The 17,380-nt window shown below is 37.6% G+C and overlaps 2 protein-coding genes across 2 annotated transcripts; both read right to left on the bottom strand.

Moving 5' to 3' along the window:
• Positions 1-151: 151 nt before the first annotated feature.
• pih1d2 (PIH1 domain containing 2) lies at positions 152-2,391 on the bottom strand. Its single transcript, XM_058745632.1, has 5 exons — positions 1,939-2,391; positions 1,480-1,603; positions 1,002-1,250; positions 635-912; positions 152-423 (listed from the first exon to the last, which is right to left on the bottom strand). Exons 1-5 carry the CDS (start codon positions 2,122-2,124, stop codon positions 289-291), a joined length of 972 nt encoding a protein of 323 aa, XP_058601615.1. The 5' UTR covers positions 2,125-2,391; the 3' UTR covers positions 152-288.
• Positions 2,392-3,023: 632 nt separating this feature from the next.
• tmprss5 (transmembrane serine protease 5) lies at positions 3,024-12,375 on the bottom strand. Its single transcript, XM_058799400.1, has 13 exons — positions 12,091-12,375; positions 8,434-8,578; positions 8,076-8,174; positions 7,836-7,949; positions 6,924-7,059; positions 5,791-5,904; positions 5,674-5,717; positions 5,414-5,576; positions 4,103-4,287; positions 3,908-4,006; positions 3,496-3,638; positions 3,233-3,385; positions 3,024-3,122 (listed from the first exon to the last, which is right to left on the bottom strand). The coding sequence occupies exons 1-13, from the start codon at positions 12,373-12,375 to the stop codon at positions 3,114-3,116; spliced, it is 1,689 nt and encodes a 562-aa protein (XP_058655383.1). The 3' UTR covers positions 3,024-3,113.
• Positions 12,376-17,380: the final 5,005 nt, after the last annotated feature.

Below are 17,380 nucleotides of genomic sequence, written 5' to 3' on the forward strand. Positions count from 1 at the left end.
AATTATTAAAATTAATAATTTTATTTTAACAGCAATAACATGAAATAATTGTTGGCTTATAACAGAATTTATTTTGGTGCATCCCTATTTAATCTCTATAATGGTCTTAGAATTTTAAGAACAGATGTCTGTGAACAAAATATACCCATTGAAGCCAAAAATGATGCATACTGTATAATTATTGATGTAACTGTGAATTTCATTGCATGATTAATGATCTTGACAACAGTCGGTAATACAAATATAGTGTTTATATTCTCAGTTTCTGGATAAATAAGAGTTGTCTTCTCATAACACAGAAACTGTAACATTTAGAATTTGTTTCTTCTTATGAAACGTTGCAGTGCATGTCTCCTCCTTGACCAACTCAGGAAAATGAAGATGAAGATAATAAAGGTCTTCTACTTCCAGGAGAATATCACCCTAAATAATAAAAACCAACCCCTTATTGAGTGCACAGCACAAACAAAAAACTTACAGTACAATATACGGCCTGTGCAAAGGTTAAACCAGAACTATGGAAAATTCAATTTACTTCCAAGAGGATAACAGAAAAAAAAAAAAACGATAAAATAAAATAATAAAACTGTTTTGTAATTAAACCCCGCACAGTTGACATACTGGGAACACTGACCTGAGAGATGCTGAGCTGGCACTGTGACACAGATCTCACCCCAGGAAGTTCAACACTCAGCTGCAGGCTCCTAGATGAGCCACTGCCATCAGGACAGACTGTGAGATGATGCTTGGGTTGTTGTTGTGACTGCGAATGTTCTGATTCTGTGCTGGAAATCACTTCAATGAGACCTGATCGGGCTGGTTTATTCTCCTGCTCTATGTTCAGTTGGATGGTTGAGTCCTCATTACTCTCAGCCAGCCGCAGTGAGGAGATCTGCTGCAGGAGTGATGGGGCTACAAAGAGAGGTAGAATCACTCAAAATCACTTCATTATGAGACGAAGCTCCAACTGTCTCCGAGTTTCAAAAGTATGTGCATTTTACCTGGTTCACATTGTGGGCTTTTGGCAGACGATTTGCATGTCTGTGGTGCGATGAGACGCAGCTTCATATCTTGAATTCTGCCTTTGATTTGGTCTTTGGTGAGTTTGTAGTGCTGGGACAGATTTAGATTGTGCTGCTGCTGGATGAAATTCAGAGCAAGTAGGTGAAGCTTCTCTTTCTCATCTTTGTCTTTCTCTGCCATCTGCAGAACCTCAGGGTTGAAGGCCACATCAACAACACTGTATTGCTCTGTAAAACACACAGGAGATCAAATTGTCTTAATACAAGTTGTTTAAGAATCAAGTCTAAGGAGAAAGGAAGTTAATCAAGGAGAAAATCAAGTAGGTTAATTGGTGAGTGGAATACAAGACTATGAACCAATGCATGGAACAAATGCCACCTAAAAAGTGAGTATTTTGATTTGATTGGAACTGTTTTAATAATTTTAATGGTCAAGCATGAGATGGAGTTTTTGTACCTTTCTCCTCAGTCACTGTCTCCAATCGTCCTCCACACACAGGAACAGGATCACTGTAAGAAGTGGGCGCTGGAACACGTTTCCAGCTGCACATGTTAATGTACAATATTCCTTCCTTTGGTACCTAAAAAAGTAATAATAGATAAAGTTTTTTTTTTCTAGACCATACTCAGAAATTATGATTTCAAACTAATATCAGAAGCTAATACCATGGTACTAAATGATTACCACATTCATGTAGCTTATCATGGAACTTAATTGCACCTCCTCCAAAGTATTTAATGCAATTATCTTAAGAAACATGGTATTAATTAACTTACCATGGTACGATGTCAAAATTAAATTAAATCAAATCCCCAGGCCTCTAAACTGCTCTTATATAGCTGTAGTGGTATTTTTGTTTGATTGGCTCTATAAAATAAGTCAAGACTCTTGATGAAGGTTAAAGGTGTAGTTTACCAGCAGAGCAGTGCGGATGCAGGCGTGCGGATGCGGCGGTGAGTGAATCTCCGCTCCTTCCCGTAACTGGCGTTCAATGAAGGTCCTGTACTCCTCCGGATTATTCTGAGACATGTCATCTAACATCGACCAAAACTGATTCACCTGCTGCAGAGCTGCCTTATTATCATAGTCAGGGATTTCCATGGTCAAAATGTACCGAAACTAACGTACTGTAACAACTAAACGAAATGCTAACGTTAGTTAAATATCCTACCGATGAAAGTGGACTCAGACTGGCTGAAGGCTAAAACTAATATGAAAACTGTTTGGAACTAGATGTTTAGCAAATACAATATTTAGACTGGTATATTGGTGCAAAAAATCTTACACGACAATATTTTGTAAAAGAGCTAGTCACTCCAGGACAAGCTTTTCGCCCTTTCGAAACTCAGAGGTTACCATAGAAACTAATCTAACACATGCATTGTTCCCAGTCTTCCGGTAGACGGCGTTATTTACTAAAAATATTCAGGGCTGCAAGGGGCATCAGAAAACTAGACGAATGAAATATAAGGTTTTTGTCTTAGGACTACTGAAGACGTTTATAAACTATAACGTACAACGTACAATTGTTTTGTCATTCATCTAATGATTCCTAGCCTTCTCTAAAAAATGTATTAAATCGTATCGTGTAATCACAAGCGACTATGATTGGACGCAGGCTTATCAACGCTGAGAAAAGTAACAGTGTGTACGCGATAGCGAGGACGCTAGCTTTTCCAGTTGATTAAATAGGAGTCAGATCGACTTGATGAAATCGGTTTTCTTAGAACTAAATTCACGTCAATGAAATACACTTGAATAGGCTTTCCAATATCGATGACACCAACTAATCTGACACAACTAAAACTTGTTTTCTTTTTTAGGATGGAGTGTCTCTGGGATTTTTTGAATAAAAATAGAACACATTTTCCTCTGTTGTAAATGTTAAACATTTATTTTAAAACCACTATTTTCTTAAGTAACACAACAAACAGTAGGCTAAACGTAATGTACAGACATCAAAATGTAATCATTACCTTTCTGTGTAAATGTTGAGGTTTTATATGATAAAATATATTAAATAAAATAAGTACACAATTTAAAAAAAAATGGTCGGGATATTCTTCTCTTCTACTATCAAACATCAGTCTTTAGTAGCTCTAGGAGAGGAATCAAGACATTAAGAGGGAGAATGAACACATAGTACTTCAATTAACAGCTTAAGTTTATGTTTCAAGGGTCATTGATGTCTGTCTCTTCATTTACTTACCTCTAAAATCTCATATATCCACTCTAAAAACTCAGCCACTTTGGTATAAACTCCTGGATGGTTTGGCTCAGCACAGCCTGTTCCCCAGCTAACAACACCAACCAGCCTCCAGACATTCTCATCTTGGCAAACCAGAGGACCCCCACTGTCTCCCTAATAAATGTAGAGTCATTACTTCATCTTCTCACAAATGCATTATGCAAATCTCATATATTTAAAAATAAATAAATAAGAAAAAGAGAGAGAGAAGAATGAAGCTTCACCTGGCATGCATCTACTTTTCCTTCTGTATATCCTGCACAGAGCATTCGAGGGGTGATCTCTCCATTGTACATGCAAGAACTATTGCATTTCTTTGTGCTTATTAAAGGAACTGGTGCTTCTTTGAGAACCTCTGGTATATGCACTTAAAAAAATAATGGGTAATGTACATTTATAAACAGTACAATGTTAATATACATGCATTTAACATTTACATTTATGCATTTAGCAGACGCTTTTATCCAAAGCGACTTACATTGCATTCAAGTTACAGTTTTTTTTACATTTTATCAGCTCTTGCTTTCCCTGGGAATCGAACCCATGATCTTGGCGTTGCTAGCGCCATGCTCTACTATTTGAGCTACAGGAAAACTGTATTGCATATTTAAATATGCATTTGTAGAAAAACAGTACCATCATCTGGCTGTGTATATCCCCAACCAGAGATCCAGCATTGGGTTCCTCCTGGTAGATCATGGTCATACTGTGGTAGACACACAGGTCTGATGGTGTCTGGGTGTGTAAAGAACATTTAAAACCCAAAATAACTAGTAGATATTATAAAATACATGGCACACACAGTGACATATTTACTGAATATTTCGTCACCTGAGAAATTCAAAGGAGTTCTTAATTTCACCAAAGCGATATCATTGTCATGAGTCCTGTGGTTGTAATTCTTGTTGTAGATGATCTTCTCCACAGCTAAGCTTTGGTATTGAGCCAGTTTAGCCGAATTGCTGGTTACAATACCAGCATAAACCACCCAACTGGACACTTGAGGTAGCCTGTAGCTTCAATAAACAAGCACATCAGATTATATACATGCTTAATTAGCTTATAATAAATTCCTTTGCAGAACCCAATGTGAAACTGAAACTAGTGGCATAATGTATTATGCTGCAGTGCCTGACATCTGGTTAATCCTGTGTCTTTTGTATTCACTGCACCACATTCCAACACTATTGTCAACAACTACACAGTTACAGTGGGTGAGTCTCACAAAAACATGTACTTTTAGGGTTAAAGAATTAGTTCACACAAAAAATGAAAATTTGCTATAATTTTTTTTTTTTTAAATACTCACCCTTAGGCCATCCAAGATGTAGATAACCTTGTTTCTTTATTGGAACAATTTTGGAGAAATTTACCTGCAGTAAATGGGTGCCATCAGAATGAGTCCAAACAGCGGATAAAAACCAATAATTCATTCGACTCCAGTTCATCAATTAACTTCATGTGAAGTGAAAAGCGGCATGTTTTTAATAATCAATTCAAAACCATCAAAGATGTTTTTTTATTATTATTATTTATTTCAACTGTTGATTCGGACTGTAATACGCGTCCTCTATTCATAATATTGCTTTCTCCAATAAAAAAGTAATTTTGTCTGAATCAGGAGAGAAATATGTATAAGTCAAGCAGCTTTTACAAGTGAAAACAGTCCAAAGCAGTTCTAAACAAATTTGTCAGTGGATTATGATGTGAGAGGACAACAGGGGATGGACTTTTTAACTGGAGGAATCATCATTATGAATAATGGACTTAATACAAGTTTAAAGTTGATGATGGATTTGTTTCTTAGAAACATGCAGCTTTTCACTTTAATTGATGTGTAATTGATGGACTGGAGTCATGTGGATTACTTGTGGATTATTGTGATGTTTTTATCAGCTGTTTGGACTCTCATTCTAATGGCACCCATTCACTGCAGAGGATCTATTGGTAAACAAGTGATGTAATGCTAAATTCTTGGATGGCCTAAAGGTAAGTATACATTTTCAAATTTTCGTTATTTGGGTGAACTATTCCTTTAAACCACAACCCCATAACCCGTCTCTTATTTTGGGGTTTCTGACAAGTCTGGTGAGATTCACTCAAATAACCAAAGTCGTAATTATTGTAGAAGTAGAATCTTACTTGTGGACACAGTGAGCAGCTGTAACTATCCATTGGTTGGTGATGATGGATCCTCCACAGATGTGGCGGTTACTGTAATAAAGACTCACTTGCCAGGGCCATCTGCCAAGAGTGGCTTCCACTCCTCCAACAATCCTAGGTAACTTTGCTCTGGTCCCACACTCTACAATGAAGCAAAAAAAAAAGAAAAACACTCAGCGACAGATAGACAGTGTATATGGATATTATGTATAATTTCAGATTTATATATTAAGACTTACCAAAACATTTCAGTGCTATCACCTTTCCTGTACTACAGCTTCCCCTGGAAAAAAAAAGTGTGACAGTTGTTCTGGAAATTCATGTCAGTTAACATGATTTGTATTTTTCTTGACTACCTGAAACGCCATAAACTCTCCAAATTGCTTTGGTGGTCTGAGGTGATTTGCACAAATCCGTCTGTGTAGTTTGGCCCAATATCAGTCAGATTCACCCCTTTGTGCTTTGATAATCTGAAAGGAGAGATTATTTGACAAAATGTTCTTTAGCTCATTTAAAAATTACAATTTCATCATCATTAACTGTGCTTTTCATCCCCTTTGACAGCACTTTACACATTCATTTTATGGAAAAAAGCTGGAAACAGCTCCATGATGCTGCAAAAAATTCTCAACAGTAGAAGCCATACACATTTGAAGTTACATTAAGGAGTAGTAAATGATGACAGAATGTTTTGAGAATTTGTGAGTGAACTCAGTCGGGCCCAGTACCAAAACAAATTTGTAGCCAATCAGCAGTAAGGGGCGTGTCTACTCATGATGTTGAGGAGAGAGCGCTCAGTGCACATGACGGACATTAACAGCTAAAGTCTGTCTACACTGGACGCGACAAAGCGACCGTTGAAAATCATTTGAAATTTGTCACAATTGTCACAAATAGTCGTGTCGTGGCGCGGCGTGGCATCCAGTGTAGACAGCATCACTGATTATAATGAGTTCTATAGTATTTTGTCGCGCCACGCCGCTCGCATCCGGTGTAGACACGGTGTTAAGATAAGGCAAGAAGTAGGACCCGTGTAAATATCGGATCAGCTTTCCAGCGCTGGAGAAAACTCAATGAGTGGGAAGGCCTGCGATCAGACGCCAAGGTTGCTTTGTTTCTTCTCAATCAGTGAGTAACATTGGTTTTACTTTGTTTCACAGAACTAACTGTTGCCTGGGTTGCGTACGTATGTGTGGGGCGGAGCTATCAAAATAGGGGCGAGACCCTTTTGGGTGTTTGTTTTGGTGATTTTAAATATCAACATTGGCTACCAGAAATCACTTACCCCACCTTTAATATCCCTTGAAATGTCTTTATGCTGTACACGTCATGTTTTGAATTAACTAAGTGAACATGACTTCAAAGTACATTTCAACACTGCTGTCACTCTATGAATGGTTGACCTACAGAAAACAGCCAAAGCTGTTAGTCAAGTGAAAGGTGCTGAGAGCTGCAAGTGTGAGTGTGATTCAGCTGTCAGCATGCTCACCTAAGATAGCCCAGCTGTCGACATACAAGCGTTCCCAGAGAAGAGTTCCAACGCTCGTAACATACAGGCAGCCACGTCTGGAGCTTCTCCAGCTGGATCTCCAGAAGAGAGTTCTCAGCACTGATCCTGTAAAACACTGAGCCCCATTCAGTCAAAATCACTCCTAAAACAACATTCTGTAGCAAAGTGAATGGGGCTGCTGTTACAATATTTTAATACGATACAATATTTTGACTGAATTTGTTCAGAGGATATTTTACAAATCAATGTATTTGTTGATGTGTTGAAATTGCAGGAACAAATCAATCCAGGAGACATGTTTGGGTGAATTTTTAATCTATTTATTTACATGAACCGTCCAAATGAACAGATTCACTAGAACTTTCCAATGCTTGCTACACAAGAAACCATTGAAGATAAACCAATTCACTAGGATTAATCAGACTTTTATATAAAGGAGAGGACAATTTAGGATGAATAAATCAGACTTTCCATTGCTAAATATGAGAGAAAGGACTGTTTAGGTGTATGTTTGATCATTCCATTTTCTCAGACATTAAAAACAGCAGTACTCCTTCGAAACGTTGCTGTAAAAGTTACACTACTGGGGCATTACGTTGAAAAAAATTTAACTATTGTCACACTAGTCAAAAATATACTCAACTATACTAATTTTACAGAGTTACTTGGTTTTAATCAGTTACAATACCAGTTGCATAGTCCACTTTATTTCACATAATTTTTACTTCCTCTCCCTTTAGTTTGCTTCTCTTGTTTATGTGCAGCTTTCACTGGTCATTGTTTATGTCACTTTGTTTATAGTGCCAGTGAGTTTGGATGAATGTCCACTGTGCTGTTTACCTGCTGGGTCTCTGTTGTTTTTGCAAAATGTGCAAATAAAGGGACAAATACCTTTCCTGGGGTCCGTCACAGAGGTGTCCTCGGTTACATTGCAGAAGGACGTGTCTTTGGTGTCTCCTAGACTCACAGGGCTCTGAGCTGAGTTTGGCCTTAAGAGAATTTTCACTGGACAAAGACATTATAGACATTAAATGCAGAATTATTTCATTTGAGTGCTCTGGGTTTCTACTGTGTCTTTACATTATAAGTGCATGAATTTCACCAAACCTTTTGAATCATTTAACTTCTTACCTATGAACCAAACTCCAATGACAACACCTCCCAGCAGACAGAGTACAAATAGAGTTGCAAACACTCTCACCAGTTTATGGGTCGACACTTTGCCAGACACTGTATTAAATAATAATAGTTGTTACAAATATCTAAAAAAACAAAACAAAAAAGCAATGAGATTAACAACATGCAAAGAGTAAAGACTATTACGCAGAAAGAACAAAGAATTACAAAGAATAATACTGAAACAATCTATATCTAATATAATACAATGTAATACAGTATAAAACAGAATAAACTGTATTTTTAAATGACCTTTGCTAAAGCTTTTAAAGGAACCAATGTCTCTTCAGGTGTGTGTTAATAACAGACTTGCCTGGATGGAGAAACTGTAGCTCTCTGATCCAGGTGGGATTATTCTGGCCCGTCTCAATCCTGTCCACCTGCAGATTCTCTGGATGGAAAGACTGTCTGACCACCACAGGATTCTCAATCACTGCCACAGCATCTCTGCTAAGACTCTGTAATAGAACCACTCATATGTTCAATCCCAGTGTCATTTTGAATTTCGAAATAATTTGTCCTATTCTGTTCACATTGTATACTTACAAGTGTTCAAGTTGTAATAACCCTAATAACTTCATAGTGAAATTCTCAGACAACACTGCTCTACTGAGCCTTCTGTATGAACATACTGATCTGGGCTTCGTTTCCCAAACGCATCATAAACCTAAGTTGATCGTAGCTCCGTTGGTGACAATTTAGGCTTAAGATGCTTTTGGGAAACGTAGCCCTTTTTTTGTGATTGTTTATTTATTGTAGAACAAAGCCAACATACCTGGCCTACAATAACTATATACAAGCCAGGGTTTGCCTTAAAAAAGCAAACATACAACAACAAAAAAATGATTGAGGAGATTATTCTGACCCCAGCTCAGAAGGAGATTGCACTCCATCACGGCATGGTTTGGTAACCTTCCAATTCAGGCAAAGTCCAACCTTGCGCATTTGGTAAAAATTGCAATACAGAAGACTATTGGGAAAAGAGAAAATCAGTCCCTTGAGTTGTTATATGAACAATCGGTAGTGAGGGAATCATATAAAATTTTAGCTGACCCATTGCACATTGCAGTATGAGTATGAATTGATGCCCTCTGGAAGACATTATTGAGTACCAGTGTGTAGGCTCAATCATTTTAAAAATATTTTATGCCTACCGCAATTAAAATGTTAAAACATAATTTAACAGTATCTTAATGTTTTGTGTGTGTGTGTGTGTGTACTGTTGTATTTCTTGTACTTATCGTTTTATTATTATTGTAAATGTCAATGTAAATGCACCTTAAGTCCAAGACAAATTTTCCCATTGGGACAATAAAGTCTCTTTCTTTCTTTCATTCATACAATAAGCCATGATAAAAGAGATCAGGGCCCGTATTCCTAAAGATTCTAAGAATCCTCTCAGAGAGCTCCTAATTTAGCTTAAAAATTTCTAACTAGGAGTCTTAGCTTAAAAGTTATTCAGGACCAACCTGAGAGCAACTCTGAGCGAGGAAAAGACAAAAACTTTTATCTTAGTGAGGAGGCGGGGCTGACTCCGTTGCTAGCTACGACATGATGTCATAAAGGCGAGTTCACTGATCTAAAAAATTCACAAAAATCTAACCTTTCATTGGATAATAAGAATTTAAAATGGGGGGAAATATCATTATGAAATAAATGTTTTTCTCAAATACACGTTGGACACAATTACTGGCACCCCTAGAAATTATTATGAGTAAAATATCTCTGAAGTATATTCCCATTCATATTCACAATTTTGAGCACTCCAGGGTGATTATGAACATGAAATTATCCAGCCAGTCTATATAGTCCTAAAGACTCTCCAAGGACCACAGCTGGAGAATTGGAGAAAATAAATGAGTCTCGGGGTCAGAAAACCTTAAAAAAAATTGTCAAACAGTTCTCCTCGCTCATCCAAAAACAAACTCCAGCATATTCAGTTATCAGACACGACTAGAACTTCAAATGGGACTGGTTTCTATGGTCAGATAAAAATGAGCTTTTAGCAGCAAACACTCAAGATGGGTTTGGTGAACACAGGGATAAAAAGTACCCCATGTGTACAATATGCGTACAATATGCGTACAATATGTGTACAATATACCCCATGATGTCGTGGGCCTATATTTCTGCTGGAGGTCCTGGACATCTTGTTTAGACACATGGCATCATGGATTCTATCAAATACCAACAGATAAAAAATCATTAAGTGACTGACTCTGTTAGAAATCTTATAATGGGCCATGTTTGGATCTTCCAACCGCACAATAATCCCAACACAAACCTCAAAAACAACACAAAAATGGGTCACTGAGCACAAAACCAAGCTTCTGCTGGCCATTCCAGTCCTCTGACCTGAACCCTATAGAAAATGAGTGGGTGAACTGAAGAGAAGAAGCACCAACATAGAGCTGTGAATCTAAAGGGTCTGGAGTGATTCTGGATGAAAGAATGGTCCTTTATGAAGTCATCTAGCAACATTAAGTGACCAGTTTTAGCTACTTTTAATTGAAAGCAGTTGGCAACACTGGTCAGTGTTTTTTTTTTTTTTTTTTGTCCTTTGTATCTTAATGGTTGAAGTGAAATGTGGGGTCATAAAAAAATAAATAAAATGTAAAAAATCTCTTTTGACCACCGTTGTGTTTGGTGGGGTTAGTGCCACAATATTTAAGACCCTGCTTACAGTGTCATCACCGGTGCATTGCTGCATTTTTCCAATTTTCCAGCCAAAAACATTGTAATTACTACTTTCATTTCTGCAGTTAGAGCATTGACTTTTGGTTATTCAATTTCTAACTTTGTCAGTTACAAAAAATTTTTTAAAAGACTTTGTTTGTATCGTTTTATCAACTCCATATCATCATATAGCCCAATATGTCATATCTTCGCAGGAAAGTGTTTGTCTCCTCTTTGCTGCCATCTTGTTACTCCTAACTAGGTTAGGAGACCTCTTCAGCTCTCTTAAGTAATTTAGGAGCTGAGACCTAGTCTTAACACTTAGGAACCTTTATGAATCACTCTTATTCTTAAATCTAGGAATAAGAGTAAAATTACGTCATTCTTAGAATTTTGACACACTAAAATTTTACTCTGAGCGGCTTTATACATACGGCCCCTGGTGTACTGTACTGATGTCATTAAATGAACCAATATTGACTTTTGCGTTCAAAATAATGTTCCTACTTGTACTGTTTTTATATACAAATGAACATATTGACTTTGCCAAAAATTGTACAGCAAACATAATAAAAAATGCAATACATCTTTTGTCTTAATTTGTTTTTATTATGGATATAAATCTGTGACAAATTGTAGGCGGTTGTAGGTCATGCAAAAGGTTTTCGGTTTAAATAGGTTTGTATTTGCATAAACCTATGTTTGCATACACTATTTCAGAAAATAGCACACAGTTTTAATTTATGAGCTATCAAAGGAGCATTCAGAGCATAACACTGTTAAATATGATTTTGTTGTGACTACCCTTTTGCTGATCTTCCACACAGTAGTAATATTAGGTTATTGCTATAAAAATTTCCGTTAACACTATTCCAGAAAAATAAAAAATAAAAAAATACAATAGCAATGTGATGATCAGTGATAAGTTGGTTTTAGAAATACTACTTCCTTTATTTATTTATTTTTAAATATGTATACGATAATTTTGCCTAATACAGTCAAATAATAAACTAAATTTAATTCATTCGTTGTCACTAAAGATCTGAAATTATCCTGTAAACAATAGAATATATATATATATATATATATATATATATATACATATATATACTTTATACTCACCTGCACATAGAATCATTCTAGCATACAATTCTCTAATAGAGTGAAAATTTAAAGCAGAAAGTGTCTCAATCTTGCACAATATAGCACATACTGATAAAAAAAAAAAAAAAAAAAAAAGCATAGGCCTATTATTAGATAATGTTTCTATTTGAACATGCTGGAAGTAACTCACCATGTTTTGGTAGTTTGGATCCAGGGGTTTCCTGGTGGGAGCTGCTCGGACTCTCTCTCTCATCCACTCATCTCCATCACAGCAGAGATGCTGCACACCAGCAGCTGTCTGACCACTGAGCAGAATGCAACTCTGGATTTTCACTCCACAAAGAGACAATGAGGTCAGCAGTGGAGCAAAGAATGAACCCGTTGTTTTACCAAGGGAGTCATGAGGCCTATCCTGACTGTCTGAACCAACCCTTTGTAGGGCCAAAGATATCCACCTGTTACTGATAGGATACATGGAGCTTACCTGACAGTTCACAGCTTCTGGGAAAGGGTTGTAATTACAATATGTTGAAAAGTCTCAAATATAGGAATTTCTAAACAGACAGATGGAGAACAAGTGTGCTACAGAATTTCAGTATTTCTTATATGTACTATATGTACACACTGTAACTGTAACTATTTGTAACTGTAGAAAAGGCTTAGTAATTTTGTTACTGGTTTCTATTTTTATTGGTGGATTGGGAAGTATTGGCAGCCGTAACTTAGTCCCATCCCCAAAAGTTTGATGCAACTTGTCAAGTTCCACTTTAACACGGTGAAGGGCTTGTATTCAATCCATAGATGAGTGTGCGTAACTTTTAAAGTAAGTTTATTTTCCCACACACACACTTGTAAAACCATTCACAATAGAGAATGTCAGCTGTCTTGAACCTTTATTAAAAAACAGTGATTGGACTCATGGACTTCTGTGCATTCTTACGGATGCCCCGTAATGATCCCAACTAAATAAAATCACTCCCAGAAACCTACTTGACAGTAACTAAAGCGGAGATGAAAATTAGAGAACAACCTACAATAGTACTACTACTATTAGTACTATTTGAAGTGATCATAACAGGAGAAGTGCAGAAGGGCAGATTTTTAAGCACATTTCATAAATTAATTGCATTCTGAAGCACAGTATATATATATATATATATATATATATAAAATTTAAATGATATATTTGAAAAAGAACTGATCAAAATTAGAGAACACTTGTTAATCTGGTGCTAATTACTTTAATTATATGACAGACTCTATTTAACTCTCAGCATTCCTCCAATTTTCACTAAGATTGCAAGATGGCGGGCCGCTCTAAAGTGAGAGATGAAGGCCAAAGGGATGACCCTTTCAGCCATTGCAAGAGAAGTTCCAAATCTGTGATTTCTACAATACTGCAACTTTATAATGACACTAATTCATTCAAGTCCCCCAAAAAGGCTGGTCGTCCACAAAAGACAAATGCACAAGAAGGCAGGATAATGCGGAGAACCTAAATGGGCAATCGGTTAAACACTGCAGCTGGAATTGCTCGCCAGTTCAGCAATGAACAGGGTAACGATCTGTCTCAGCACACAGTGTCTCACATTTAAAGGTGCCATAGAATGCATTGATAGAATATTTTAAATTGTTCTCTGATATAAGGTATGTGACTTAGGTAAGGGCAAAAAATCTTCAGAAACAGTTTTACATGTCCATTTAAAACCCTAGGATTTGTCCCTGGAATGAAATTATCTGTTATTAACTTATTTGGAAGGGTCATGAATAATAATGTTGAGCTCTGCTCTGATTGGCTGTTTCACAGTGCGGCTCATTTCAGTAGCTCACACAGCAGGAAGGAAACACAGGGAAAATATATATTTCAATACTTTCTCATGCAGTTATATCATTGGGTAATTATACTTTAAATAAAATGCTGGCATCAGGGAGCCATTATTGAGCATGCATTGAAACTGCTTGAAAATGCACAATCGCTTTTTAGTTTCACTTTCACTTTCGAGATTCTCGATCGCACATACTCTGTTTATACTATGGAGCTGCAGTACTTACCACACATTTTACAAGATCAGATGCTTGTCAGTGGTGCTCAGGATCTGTAAATCATTCACCATCATCCTCAGTCATCTCTCCTTACTCTGTTTATGTGGTAAGTGAAATCTTATGTACTGTAATGTAACAGGCTACCGCTAGCACGAAGCTAACCTTGTCCCTTTAGTGGCTCGCATTATTTTATTAGAACATGTAATTTGCTTTCCGTGCCTTTCTGAATACAGACACCAACCCATCCCTGCACTTCACATCCCCTGCACAGCCTGGAATATATCATTTATTTCCATGATCTGCCATTTTCGCTGTTGTCCTCGCTTGTTTCTTCACAATACCTGCAGAACTTCTGATGATTCGGCTGTGCAGGTTCGGCTGGCCTAGAACATGGGCGGGTAAATACAGTTTTCCATTCTATGGCACCTTTAAGAGAAGTTAGACTGAAAGCTTATGCTGCAGTGACCAATCCTCTCATCAACAGAACGAATCAAAAGGCTAAGCTCACCTCTGCTGAAGAGCATGTTGTGCAGAGAGAGGAGAACTGGTCCAAAGTTCACTTTAGAGATGAGAGCAAGTTTAATTAATTTGGGTCTGATAGGAAATGTGTGCCGTCAAACTGGGGAAACCTCAAGTGCATAAAGAATTCAGTGAAAGGTGGGGGAGGAAGTGTCATGGTTTGGGGGATGTTTTCTGCAGCAGGTATTGGGCCTCTTATAAAGTTACATTGCAGAGTGAATGCAAATGTTTATCAGAACCTCCTTCAGCAACATATGGTTCCTTCCCTGATCTCCCAATCAGCCTGCAATTTTCATGCAAATCAATGCCCCCTGTCACACAGCAAAACGGGTAAAGCAGTTATATCTATATGAACATCTCTAGAAAATCCTTGGCAACAAAGTTATGGCTATGAAAGCCACTACAGTTACCAAACTATGGAAGAGACTGGAAGAAGAGTGGATCAACATCACACTAGGACAGTGTGAGGAACGAATTATGAGCAAATGGTTTTGCCCAACAGGGAATTCTCTGGAGCAAAATACCACAAATTGTGACATAGCAAGCCGACACTCTCTGTGTCTTTTTAGATGTGCTAAAGAGCACAGGGGAGATGGCCGCCGCAACACAACAGGGGTTAGTGCCAGGGCCGGAACCAAGGAGTGGGGGGGCATTCACGGGCCATACCCCCCAAACGAGTTACTGTGCCTCCCCTTTCCATCCTCTCCCCTCCTGCTGAACATGATCGATTTCGAAAGCGAAAGTGAAACCGAAAAAACAGCACGCATATGAAAGCGATTGCACTCTTTTACGAGCGTCAGCAACTACATGCAATCACAGATTTACCCCTGGTAAAAATTGGATTCCGGAGGATAAAATACATGTTTCTTGGCGGGGTTCTCCTGGTACAATTCGCATTCCAGGGACTAAATATCATATTAATGGGGTCGCTTCAACCCGCGGCAACAGTGTTTAATTAGCCCAATTGCATGGGAAAACCGTGGACTTGGCAACACTGGTCCGCAAACTACGTTTCATATAACTCCTCCCCGAACTTCCCACTGCCCTGTATCTTGCTCTCTCATTGGCTGTAGGTCATCCCCGATGTATTTTTCAGTCAGAACTCATTTCACACCGCAGGTAGGGTTAGGGTTAGATTAAGTTGACACGTTCTTGCAAAGTTACTTATAGTCAGTAGAATATCTGTTGGGAGACCAACACAATAAGGAGTTAGTAGATATGAAGCAGACAGTCTACTAATACTCTTATGAGAGTTTGTTGACATGTAGTTGCAACATTACTTAATGTCAAAAGAATGTTCAAAAGGGACCATCAAAATAAAGTGTTACCAAAATCAGGGCTAAAATCATGCAGTGTGAACTCGGCATTAGACAGTATTGTTTAGAAAATACTCAACTTCATTTTAATTACGCTAATTGTGAACATGCTATAATGACAAAGTATTCTTTCTGCCAATACACGTAACATAAAAAGAAAAAAACAAAACAAAACAAAAACCAGCACTATCCACCTAGAAAAAACTCAGAAGTGTGCTCAAAGTTAGTTAAACAAATGGAACTTACCACCAAGAAGCCGTATTTCTGCGGGCAGTATCTTCATCTGTCCGTATGTGCTTCGATTTGGCGGACGCACCTTTTAAGCATCTATAAAATTGTTCGAGGGAGGCAAGAACTGGCTTAATTTTCTAGACAGGAAAATAAAATAAAGTGAAACTGGATTGATTTCTGCTAAAAACATGTTATCATCTCAACAGCATACGGTGGTGTGATTGGACTATTTACTTGCAAAGCCGATTTTAAAAATTGGCTCTGATTGGTCAAATTGAATGAACTACTGTGCTTAAAAAGCTTTTGTCTGGCAATGACAAGTAACAGAAATGAAATACTTACCTAGAGTCACAAAATAATGAGGTTCCAAATCTACACACATAGACACTTTAAGAAGCCGGGAAAAATAAAGATATAAGAATGAATGTTCTATTTAACAGTACTAAATTACTAAATTCTGTAATCAAGTACTCACCTTCATGTTGTTCCAAACCCTTTAAGACTTTCGTTCATCTTCAAAACAAATTGAGATATTTTAATACAATCTGACAGATTTATGTCCTTCCACTGAAAGGACATATTTCTGAAAGGAAATTTTTTTAATTTAGGTACATAAACAAGTAAATAAATCAGTGTCTATTTTCACTAAGCACAAATAGCCTGCCTTGTTGGCAGAGGCTATTTGCTCTAATTCCGCCCTAACTTTTACATAGTGCAATTTGCACTTAGTGTAAACAGCATCTAATTGTTTACACTGTCATCGGATTGGTTAAAGGGGTGGTTTACTGCGATTTCACTTTTTTCATTTTAAATAGTGTGTAATGTTGCTGTTGGTGCATGAACAGTATCTGCAAAGTTGCTGCGCTGAAAGTTCAACGTAAGCGGAGACGTAAGTCTTTTAAAAATCAGGAAGTTTAATGCCTACAAAAACGACTCATACGGGACTACAACGAGATACTTCCCGGGTTGCATACGTAAAAAACCCATACATTTGCATCAACCCCTCCCTCCGGAACATGCCAAAGAGGGGGCAAGGCCATGTTCTGCGGCTTTGTCGAAGAGGAAGAGTTATAGTGGAGAGTTGTAGCCATGCCGTCGAAACGGTGTTATTTTCACCCAGCTGTCAGGTCTTCTGTGTTTGGGCTTCCTACGGACGCTGTAGTTCGTCAACAATGGTTAAAATTTATGTTTGATTATGTTCCTGACAATTACAATCCTAATTTAGCTCTCTGTGCTGCGCATTTTACGGAAGACAGTTCAATGCCGAATTCACACAGAAACTATTACTAAAACATGGAGCAGTTCCAACTTTAAAACCACAGGCAGCAGTTGTTGGGCCACAACCTGTAAGTAAGATTTCATAATTTTAAA

The sequence above is a fragment of the Onychostoma macrolepis genome, chromosome 15 (genome assembly GCF_012432095.1).
Source record: "Onychostoma macrolepis isolate SWU-2019 chromosome 15, ASM1243209v1, whole genome shotgun sequence".
Taxonomy (NCBI): Eukaryota; Metazoa; Chordata; class Actinopteri; order Cypriniformes; family Cyprinidae; genus Onychostoma; species Onychostoma macrolepis.